This window comes from Schistocerca cancellata, chromosome 5 (genome assembly GCF_023864275.1).
Source record: "Schistocerca cancellata isolate TAMUIC-IGC-003103 chromosome 5, iqSchCanc2.1, whole genome shotgun sequence".
NCBI classification, from domain to species: domain Eukaryota; kingdom Metazoa; phylum Arthropoda; class Insecta; order Orthoptera; family Acrididae; genus Schistocerca; species Schistocerca cancellata.
In genome coordinates this window covers 756,905,205-756,917,464 of record NC_064630.1, presented here as the reverse complement: position 1 = coordinate 756,917,464, position 12,260 = coordinate 756,905,205, and the positions used below count along the sequence as shown (strand labels likewise).

At 42.8% G+C, this 12,260-nt stretch overlaps 1 protein-coding gene across 3 annotated transcripts in view; it reads left to right on the top strand.

The window, feature by feature from the left end:
• The window catches only part of LOC126188125 (RNA-binding protein Raly-like), a 441,123-nt gene that overhangs the window by 258,151 nt on the left and 170,712 nt on the right, over nt 1-12,260 (top strand). For all 3 annotated transcript variants that reach the window (XM_049929600.1, XM_049929601.1, XM_049929599.1), the window contains exon 2: nt 7,100-7,265. In XM_049929600.1, the coding sequence (XP_049785557.1) occupies nt 7,121-7,265 (145 nt within the window). In that variant the 5' untranslated portion in view covers nt 7,100-7,120. The remainder of the gene's footprint in view (nt 1-7,099; nt 7,266-12,260) is intronic.

Genomic DNA, 12,260 nt, shown 5'->3' with positions numbered 1-12,260 from the left:
TAATTAAATTGGCCAAGTTTTACTTTTAGAAAGAATGTACAGCGTTAAATTCTTCTTCTGTTATTTATTTTGTGCAGCTGACGTACATCTTAAAGGCGTTTCATTTCCCTTCGTGTCCTTAAAACCCGCTTCTATATTTTACCATATCAGTACTATATTCCAGAGAGTAATCCTTCAACAAATCTGCATCTCAACAGTTGTTACGGCTTCTATGTTTTACCATGTCAGTACTATATTCTAGAGAGTGATCCCTCAACAAATCTGTATCTCAACAGTTGTTACGGCAAAAGCGCAGCAGAAAATAAAATTCAGGAGGAAATTAGCTGTGAATTGACTGTACAGCACTTGACAAAAAAATCTCACTATCGGAAAAAATATTTGATTACATTAATTTCTCAGCATGGAAATAGCATCAGTTATTTGTAATTGCTCTTGCTCTCAACCGCTCACTATGGATTTCTTGCAACAAATATATTGCGTTCTACTTTACGTTCCTGGTGGCTGTAAACTGAAATTATGTGCATTGTTAATGGGAAAGAGCATAACGATATCTAGTTTTAAAGAACCGGTCTGAAACTGTACATTACCAGCGATTACTCAGCCATTGCACAAAAATGATACAGAAAGTGAATTTACATTTGGAATTGTCCCCTGTAAATTAGCACAAACTTGCGAAGTCATTAATGACCGTTGCACTTTCGAACATTAATTAGTTTCATGAATATAAATTATGTAAATTTCATCGTAGATTTATCATAGTATCCCTGTGTCACTGATTCCTTATATCTAACTAATAATTCCGCAACATCATTGAATGTACTATCATCAGGTGAAATGGACTCCATGAGGCGTGTGGCAGGCTAGACATTGCAAGTGCCCTGGCTGTTATCAGATCATGAGTACATGTAAGAATGTCTACCGGAAACTGTCCCGATTAGCCCTTAACTCACGAGTTGTGGTCCCTCATATCGCGCGAATATTTTCGAACTCACCCTCCGAGGTCAGTTCAGGCGGAATGCTTCTATACTCCCCCTGCTCTTCTTAAATCACCTACCCTACAATGTTTTGCTGTCTGTTGCATCGTCGCCTTCTCTGTTTGGAGTTCATGCGTGTTACTGACACATGCTGAGGTCCCCTTGACCACGTCTCGTAAACTACTTACGGTTTTCTTCGGTGTAGTACAAAATATGTTCGCAGGAAGAGTTAGTTTTGACGCTCCTAAGCTTTATGAAATTGTTAGTCGGTGGATGGAAGAAGATACAGTAGATGTGTATCTAGAAATGGACGAAGAAGACGACGATTTCACAATAGGCACTGATCACAAGTCTGCTAGCTACCAAGAAAATCATCCAGAGAAAGATCTTCAGGAGAATTGTGATTGAAACCGTTTTGTTTCAACTATAAAATACTTGAAGTATTAGTTAAAATAAAATGTATTCTGAGCGGTTATATTGAAGAATATAGATCGCGTTATTAGAATTCAATTTTACATTTCGATTTTGCAGACTTTCTTTTTGTACTTAACGAGGACAGTTACTTTGTGGAAGTTTAAACCATGGAATTTAATTTTATGTGAAGATTTATTTCCTACAGAGATACTATAATATATCGTAAAGTAAAATTCAGTTCCCTAACAGCTTGTTTATCTGTACTACTTAAAAACCGCACAAAAGCGTGTAATTTTGTGTGATAGTAAAGTACTGGAGGATTCATTTAGTACAATAAAATCAGGAAAGAGTATTGTTTTATTTGAACACCAAACAATAACTGTAAAAATAAATGTTATATAACTTAAATTAAAAATTCCAAGTAATCTGGGCTTTAAACCACGTAGTATACAGTATAGAAAAGTCACCTCGTAAGTTGAGAGTTAAAAAGACTTATAAAGCTTATAAACCCATGGCACTTTTATTTTAACGGTATCTGACTTCATTTATCAACGAACCTGGGTACTTTTCAAAAGACGATCCCTTTGGGTAAAATTGAGTTCAGTTTAAATGCCTATGCTAAATTTATTCAAAAACTAACCCATTCCTACATCTGCTTTATTAGTACCTCTTTTCTTGCTCTGCCAGCCCTGTATCCATAAGGAGATTTTCTCCACCTATGGGCTTGTATTGTCAAAATTAAGAAATAAGACAAAAGGCGAAAAGACAGGAGAAATTACTGGAGATGCATGCTTCCAAAAAGAAATAAATTGTACTTTACACTCAATACTATTCTGGAAGAGTAAATGTTATTTAACTATGTTTCTTATGTTGCAAGAAAAGTTAAACACAATATTAATAAAATGGAATCTTGCGACAGTTAATAGATGCTTTCAATAAATATGATGGCACTTTTAAATTTCTGTGAAACTAGCTATGTAACATTTTGTATGTTAATTAAATTTTCATAATTAAATACAGTTGGATTTTATTGTATTTTTAGCGGTTTTTTTAAATTTTTTATGCATTTTTTCAGAGTCTGTTTAAATAACAACAACCGTGTTCACTATGCCGAACACTTGATCTATAAGCTTAAATGAATATTTAAATACACCTCAATCAACCAGTTTCCTGTCACTGAAATAACCGCTTGACCTGCGAAAAGTGTAAATGCTCCAGCTTATAAATGAAGCAGGAGCCATAAGGAAGCTTGGATCACATATGTAGGACAGATACTTTCCCACCCAAAGACTGGATAGATTAAATAACAGAATAAAAACTGCAGTGCTTTTGCGCTAGCTGCTTCGAAGATCTCGATGCAAACGTGGCTTCAGGGAAATGACAGAGAGCATTCTTCAAGAGAACGTAAGGAGAGGCTTCCGCGAATGTCATCAGTACGCCGTCGACACTGATGGAAGTCATTTGCGTGGTGTACTTTCTTAGAAATAAAATTTTGTTTTCGCTTTTCGGTACTGGTAATGGCAGTGTTCAAATCTATAAGTTTTATTTTGTAAAAATACGTTAAGCTCTATAATAACCAAATAGAAATGTACGTTCTGCATCCCATGAGCCACCCTGTGCATTAGTGTAACGTAGAGTCTAGAATAGTAACACACGTGAAACATTCTCATAGATTGCTTCAGCGGAACTGTGGTTGAAACCTAATATAACGTTTGTGGTTGGGAACACATGTGGCGCTGGTATTTTCACAAATTACTGTAGATGTGTGTTCTGTAGTGAGAAATCATCAAAAACCTCGACAAACACAACAAACCATGACATGCCGCCAAGAACAGGAAGCGAAGCTTCTTAAACTAGTGAAGTTCATGTGAATGGCAGTTAGCAATCGTCGCTAACAGTTTACTGCTACTCAAATTGACAGTGAAGATCATTCATTATTGGTAACTTACAACACGATTTAAATATAACGTTTGAGAGGGATGTGTGCGTTGTTTCTTAAACATCAACGACTGTAGGAGGTAGTGATGAGTGAAGCCAGATATTATACTGATAATATCTGACAAACCCGGAATTACCTGGGTATAGATTTTGCGAATTTTCTATTAGATACGAACACGAAAAAATATCTGTGTTTATAGTGAAGTATCGAAAACATTTCATTTCCACTTATTCATGAAAACACCTTTGAAACTGTACAACAGCCGCACAAAGAAATATTCGTAATGTACAAATGTATAAGAACAGCTTCCTGATAAAGAAACATGGTCGCGGCTAGTTTTTATACGCTGGGTGAACCTGCTTCGTGTACCGATAACGCGATTTTGTAAACGTCTCTATGGCAACATCTCTTCATAACTCTGTACACGGCTATTTTTGTCTTCGCGTACACCCATGTGGGCTTCGCAATTGAAAACTGTCAAAAGCACTGCCAGGTGTCAGGGATTTCCGTAAGTTTCCTGGACTATAGGAGTGTCTTAGTAATAAAGATTACACGACGCGACATTTTGTTACGTATCTCAGTGTTAATGACGTCATATGCCTTGAACTACGTGTCGGACAATAATTTAATTGTGTAGGTGCATTGAGCGGCATATATTATCTGCGAAATGTGTTGAGAACAGAATCAGTAGCAAAGAAGTAATAAATTTAGACATCATGCATGACGCGGCAATTTTTCACGCATCTAAGTGTTTATCAAGTCATATCTCTTGGTCTGTGTGTCATGTAGTGATATAATTTTGTACCTACATTCAGTGGCCTGTCTGGATAGTGTCTACAAAATATGTTGCGAATGGAGTTAGTTGAAATAAGTAGTAAATTTAAACATCATGAACAATGCTGTACTTTTTCACACATGTTTAACGTCATGTCTCCTGAACTGTGAATGGCACCATGATATCCTTTTGCAGGTGCATACAGTGGCCAATGCGAATACTGCCAGCGAAAACTATTCCGCGTACAGTTAGTAGTATAGAGTAATAAATGGAAAAGTCATGTATGATGTGGCCGTTTTTCACGGATCTCGTTGTTTATGACGTCATGTCTCCTGAACTATGGTAGGTAGGTGGTTCTTACCCCCAAGACGATTGGTGCCTGACAGGGATATGTGTACCAGATTTGACTGAAAATGGTCCAGTGGTTTTGGAGTACATGTGAAACACACACACATACACACACACACACACACACACACACACACACACACACACACATATATATATATATATATATATATATATATATATATATATATATATGCCAGAATAACATTCTAATGCCCACGCAGAGATGTCGCCCACGCTCAGATGTCGTCACACAGCACATACTTTCTTGTCACTGAGCACAACGGTTAATAAAGAGCCAGTATATTCGTATCTCAGTATACCAGAAAATACAAGAGTAAGCAGCTTTACGAAAGAAACAGGCACAGCTTATTTGCGCTAGTCTCACGCTTGTAGTGATCGGCAATACTATGGAACTGTTTCTCCAAGTATGGACTCGTGTGTACACGGTGGATTCAAAAGCCGAGCATCTTACTGAGAATTTTTCGACAGCAATCCGAGGTCCCACGCTTCGTATGTCTTTAGCTGAACAAGATAACTGCACTCTATGTGCAGTGTGTTTGAGCAAACATGGAAAAGGCCCAGAAACGACTGTTAAACATGTCTAGTGAAAAATGAATATACTGAACTTCATACAACTCAAACGCAGATTACAAATACACAGTGCGAATCCTACACATATTCAATTTAACAAAACTAGATTAGAGCGTCGGGGGCATAATGTGAAATCCAAACTAACCTCCTCTTTTTGATAAAACCTTTGACGGGACAACTGAACTCATGGGAGAATGAATTAATCTTATAAATAAGGCACGGAACAGCTTCTCAACACTTCTCAACACTTCGATCGGAACCTCTACTGTACTGACGAGGAAGGTGAAAATCTGCTCCAAAGTATGCGCTCCAATACCCCCTAAAAGGGTTCGATAATGTTCAAGCCCAGGGACTATGCTGGCCAGGAAAGACGCTGCAGTTGAGTTGCATGTTCCTCATACCACGATTGTACTGTCCTGGCTGTGTGAATGGCTGCATTATCATCCTGAAGTATGGCATCATTGTTGGGGTACGACATTTGAACCATGGGGTGCACCTGATCACCTAAAGTGTTCACATAATCGTTAGCAATAACTCTGCCTTTGAGCGTAACCATTGGAATCAAGCAATAAGGATTGTACGCTTCTTTTGGCGTTCTCCAAACGTAAACCCGGCCCGATGTTGGAAAAAACGAAAACGTTTTCTCGTCGGACCATATGACGTGTTTCCATGATCCGTCATCTAGGATTTCTGCTCCTGACATCATGTTTTACGATTCTTTGCGTTGGTTGTCGTCATTAATGGTTTCGGTGTAGCAGCTCGTCCGTGAATATTCGCATTATGGAGTTCTCGGCGGAGAGTGTCGATAGAGACGGGGTGTCGAAGATGGCTATTGAGCTCTGTAGTCATTTTAGCTGCCATAGATTTGTGTTGTTTCGACACAATTCTTGTTTGCGTACGACGATCTCTGTCATATAGTTTTGATTTGCGCCGACTATTACACGATGATGTCTTTCCATGATTTGTGTAGGCTGTCATGACTGTTGAAACAGTTGGTCTTGAAACACTCAATAATTTGGCTGTCTTGGTTACCACTTCGGCCACCACAGTCTGCCCTCTCTGGAACTCTTGCTCGTCGAGTTCGGCCTCTGAATGCAAATACGATGAGTGCACTACTCGTAAACATCCTGCACTGATGCTTAGTCTGTACTGAACAAGCACACTCCAGCACGACATGTGCCTTACCTGCACTGTTAACCATCAAATATAACCATCCGATTACTACCACTGTTCACATTATTTTGCCTATCCCCCGTATATCGGTGTGCGACGAATACACTACTAAAATTGGTTCAAATGGCTCTGAGCACTATGAGACTTAACTTCTGAGGTCATCAGTCACCTAGAACTAATTAAACTTAACTAACGTAAGGACATCACAGACACCCAAGCCCGAGGCAGGATTCGAACCTGCGACCGTAGCGGTCGCTCTGTTCCAGACTGTAGCGCGTAGAACCGCACGGCCACTCCGGCCGGCAAATACACTACCACGACCTAACTTACTGGAGACAGTCGCATAGACTTACGCGCACAAAAACTTGGAAGGGTTTTACTGGCAATTTTGAGTGCCGCGAAAGTTTTTAAAAAAGCTTGATCCCCCATTAAACAAAAGTGATTCATCAGAACAGACTTTTTGTTCTAACATGTCTCCGGTGGAAAACACGTCCTTGCTAGTACAAGCACTGTTCACTCAGGTCCACCAGGTAATGTGATGGCTGACTTCCTCTCCAAACAGGAAGTACTTGGCAAACTCTGTAGCCGAGGCTTGTAATTAGCTGGTAGCCAACGGCCCGCCAAAGACGAGGCTTCCGATACAGTGGTTAAGAAAACAGTTTAAAAACGTAACGGAATGGAAATGCGATGAAGGTGGCTAGTTAGAAATCTCAGAGATAAGTGTAAAAATGATTATTATGTGTCTTTTAAAAGGAAAACAGGTGACGAGAAAATGAAAGATCCGACGACAGGCACCTCTCACGCTATACCAAATGCAAGATCCTCAAGTTAGAGCATTAGGTGCTTGTAACCTTAGTGAAGTGCGTATTTTCCTTCTTCCAGACTGAGCCTCCTAACCTCGCTATGAAGATGAGCAAGGTGGGCAACCAGACCAACTCCCAGGACCCGCAGGCGGTCAACTCGCGGGTCTTCGTGGGGAACCTCAACACCTTCCAGTGTTCCAAGACCGACGTCGAGAGGATGTTCCAGCGCTACGGCCGGATTGCCGGTATGTACGTCTGGTTATTTCAATAGTCATTTTCTTCGCACCGCTCTCCTAACTGATTTAATGTGGCCCGCCCCGATGCCTCTGGAATCGACCTCATCATCTCACAGTACTCTCCATCCAACGTCCTCAATATACAAGTGTCTGCCTCTTCCCACTATTTTTGCATTCCGCGGTTCACTCTGGTATCTTGGAATTTTTTTTGTGTGATGTCTTAACACATGCACAGTCATCCTTTGTTGAACTGAGCATTCTTTGAATCACTGATTCTGTGTTTTCCGATGTGCTGGACTAACTTCCGGCTATAATTATGTCCTAAAACTGCTGGAATTTGCCAATCCGTAACCAACTTGCAGGCATGGGGTTTCATTGCATTATAAGACTGCGACTGAATCTCTCTCTCTCTCTCTCTCTCTCTCTCTCTCTTTCTCTCTCTCTCTCTCTGTGTGTGTGTGTGTGTGTGTGTGTGTGTGTGAGTGAGTGTGTACCATATCCCCTCCTAAACCACTAATATCGAATTCACTCAGATCTGTTCAATGTACTACTTGTTAACTGGGCAGAAGTACTGAGGGGTAAGATCCGTCTAGTTGTCATAGAGTAAGGGCGGAGATAGAAAATGTTGGTAATGCCTAGCATCTACGCTGCTCTGCACAAATTTCATGTTAGACGGACGGTATTGGAATGCGTTCGAGAGTTTATCGGTGCGTATGGACATGGACAGAAAGAGGGGGGGGGGTGTAAGAGATGGACAGATAGAGATCAGGGCATGAATTGGACATAGAGAGTACAAGATAGAGAAGGGCAAGAGGAGATGGCATAGGAAAAGATGGACTGAGAGAGGAGGAGGATGTATGGACAGAGAGGTGGTAGGAAGAGATGGGCAGAGAGTAAGGGTGAGGAGGTGATGGTCAGAAGAGAGGGGGGGGGGCAATGGTGAGACAGGTTGACAAGAGGCTTACTGTGAGAGGGATAGAGGAGAAAGGATGGACAAGGAGAGGGGAAGGAGGAGGTATATGGAGAGGGATAGGATGAGGAGATGGTCACAGAAAGGAGGAGGACGAGATTGTTAAGAGGTGGAGAATGACACGGACAGAGATACAGGGGAGGTGGGGGAGGTGAAGTTGGTAGGTGAAGGTGGAGAGCTGTAGTGAGCAGGTGAAAATGGAAAAGGTGGGAGATGGATATAGCGTGAGGGGATGTGGATATGAACAGGGAGATGGGGGAGGAGGAGATGTATAGAGTGAGAGGTTAGTAGGAGATGGACAGAAAGAGGTGGGGAAGCGTAGATGTGTGCAATATACACTCCTGGAAATGGAAAAAAGAACACATTGACACCGGTGTGTCAGACCCACCATACTTGCTCCGGACACTGCGAGATGGCTGTACAAGCAATGATCACACGCACGGCACAGCGGACACACCAGGAACCGCGGTGTTGGCCGTCGAATGGCGCTAGCTGCGCAGTCCGCCGTCAGTGTCAGCCAGTTTGCCGTGGCATACGGAGCTCCATCGCAGTCTTTAACACTGGTAGTATGCCGCGACAGCGTGGACGTGAACCGTATGTGCAGTTGACGGACTTTGAGCGAGGGCGTATAGTGGGCATGCGGGAGGCCGGGTGGACGTACCGCCGAACTGCTCAACACGTGGGGCGTGAGGTCTCCACAGTACATCGATGTTGTCGCCAGTGGTCGGCGGAAGGTGCACGTGCCCGTCGACCTGGGACCGGACCGCAGCGACGCACGGATGCACGCCAAGACCGTAGGATCCTACGCAGAGCCGTAGGGTACCGCACCGCCACTTCCCAGCAAATTAGGGACACTGTTGCTCCTGGGGTATCGGCGAGGACCATTCGCAACCGTCTCCATGAAGCTGGGCTACGCTCCCGCACACCGTTAGGCCGTCTTCCGCTCACGCCCCAACATCGTGCAGCCCGCCTCCAGTGGTGTCGCGACAGGCGTGAATGGAGGGACGAATGGAGACGTATCGTCTTCAGCGATGAGAGTCGCTTCTGCCTTGGTGCCAATGATGGTCGTATGCGTGTTTGGCGCCGTGCAGGTGAGCGCCACAATCAGGACTGCATACGACCGAGGCACACAGGGCCAACACCCGGCATCATGGTGTGGGGAGCGATCTCCTACACTGGCCGTACACCACTGGTGATCGTCGAGGGGACACTGAATAGTGCACGGTACATCCAAACCGTCATCGAACCCATCGTTCTACCATTCCTAGACCGGCAAGGGAACTTGCTGTTCCAACAGGACAATGCACGTCCGCATGTATCCCGTGCCACCCAACGTGCTCTAGAAGGTGTAAGTCAACTACCCTGGCCAGCAAGATCTCCGGATCTGTCCCCCATTGAGCATGTTTGGGACTGGATGAAGCGTCGTCTCACGCGGTCTGCACGTCCAGCACGAACGCTGGTCCAACTGAGGCGCCGGGTGGAAATGGTATGGCAAGCCGTTCCACAGGACTACATCCAGCATCTCTACGATCGTCTCCATGGGAGAATAGCAGCCTGCATTGCTGCGAAAGGTGGATATACACTGTACTAGTGCCGACATTGTGCATGCTCTGTTGCCTGTGTCTATGTGCCTGTGGTGTTGTCAGTGTGATCATGTGATGTATCTGACCCCAGGAATGTGTCAATAAAGTTTCCCCTTCCTGGGACAATGAATTCACGGTGTTCTTATTTCAATTTCCAGGAGTGTATGTGCCGTACATGCACACGGACGAAGTAGTGTATAGAAGGTTAGTGGAGTATTGGCACTGTCTCTATTGCAGGTAAGGTAACAAACAATATAACTGTTGCTCTGTCGCTAGCCACACTATAACTCTTGTTCTGTCCCTAGCCTGCTACTGACGTAAATAGTGCGTTTGAATGCCGAATAAGGCATAAAGCAGAAGTATTGCAAATGAAAGTTGGAAAGAATAAGATGCCATCAAGAGGATAAGAATTGTGGTGAACTGGACTCCAGATATAAGCTCCTTACTTCGCTTGGCTACGAATTGTGAGGAGAAAATGGCGGCATAAGGCAAACCGTGCAGCTTCAGAGGCCGTGAATCACCAATAACCTCTCGGCTCGCTTGCTGATTATTAATATTGTTCCACATGATTTAATATACCGAGGAATACTTGATTTCTTCAGCTTGCCAACACTTGCTGAGCATATCTTTATTCAACGGATAGGAATGGACGCCCTGTGCTAACGATCTACGTATCTCCTTTACCCTACACGGGATGACTCATGTCTACCGCATTATGATCAAACGAAACAAAGACAACGAGTGAATATGCGGCAAAATGATTTCGGAGAAAGAAGACATGACACTTCCAAACTCTGCAAGTTACCAATTTTCTAGTGACAATGGCGCTAGTTGCTGCATCCACCCCCTGTGCCTGTCAGGAACTGTTTAGAGGCATTGATTTGGCACTTACGTTGTGGGTGGGGGGGAGGGGGAGGGAGAGGGAGCTCCCATCGAACTAGCTGCGTTCAAACTTCATGGGTTGGTTGGGGAGGGGGCAGGAAAGCTTTTAACTAAGTTGCTTGCAATCGACGTGTCAATGGTAGCACCTCGTTAGACGCCATATTGTGGATTTTAATTAAGCAATTAATAGCTAATGCCATCGAGTTATTTCGAAAGTAATTGAACGTATAAAACTCACACATAAAGTTTTAATAAATCTAAACTAATTACTATATCGAAAATTATATAAATATCGTCCGTTAATTATTACTGATTAAACAATACGGTTATTGAAGAGAAGCTCCCGATACTTGATGTGCTATCCTGTCCTCCCTCCAAGTCAATGTTTTACACAATTCTTGTCCTCGACCTTATGCAGGGAACCTCTTCATTAATTTTCAACGTTCTTCTGCAGCATTAGACATCAAATTCTTCGATCCTCTTCTTCCTCCAGTTGTCCAACAGTCCACACTGCGATGTGCAGCTGCAGACGTACATTCTAAGAAATTTCTTCCAGAAAGTAAGACCTATGTCTCGTACCAGTAGCCATCGTTCAGCGAGTAATGCTTTTTTTGCCTCTGGTACTCTGTTTATTAGATCCTATTAGATTCGATCGCCATTCGTTATTTTGCTACCAATTTTTGCAACCAATTCCTGCATTTCATCTACCACGTGATGTCCAGTTGGGTTGTTCAGTTAATCTAGAATCGCATTTGTGCTGCTCAAAATTACTTTCGTCTTCCACTGGTTAAATATGTGTTTATATTCTCTTCTCATTAGCTTACTCATTTCCTTAACAGCTACTATAATTCGTCCCCTCTTTCACTGAGGGCAGCGAATCTTCTCGGTTATATAATTCACCTTTACTTTTAATGCCACTCTTTCAACTTCCTTCTATATCTGTCGTTACTACTGTGATGTACAGCTTGAACAGTAGAGTACATCTAATTCGAGCAATTCTCTCTCGATCTCCTGCTCTGATTGTTTTATTGTAAGGTGTATGAACAGAATTTATCTTTGACACAACTTTTCTTTGCATATAACGTACCAAATAGTATGATTGGGGACAGTAACAAACAGCTTATTTGCTTCACTAGCACCGGAGAGGGCCACTTAGAGCTGTAAGTGCGAAAAACAACCGACACTCAGGTCCAAGCCTGAAACACGAAGCATCTGGCCTTTTACTTTGTGTATGGTTAAGGCATAACAAAGGTCAATGGGAATTGTACACGTTAAAGTGAAACGGTAAATTGTTAAGAATAACCAGGATTCGAGGTATAAAAACTCGCTCACCTGCACCATTTCGAGCCAAAATTTTCGCTTCTACGGCGTTGTGTTGGAGAGAAGTAATTTTAAGCCTCGGTGAGTGAAGGGTTCTGAGGAGCAAGATAATGCGTGGTGCTCTCGATCAGAAGGAGTTTCCGTGGAGCTAGTTAAAGCCTGATGTTCTCAAGCCTTAGCGACTCTTGCCTCACAATCTTCACTGGATTTTTGAGACGGTATAGTCCTCAATATTTTAGCCATTCTGGT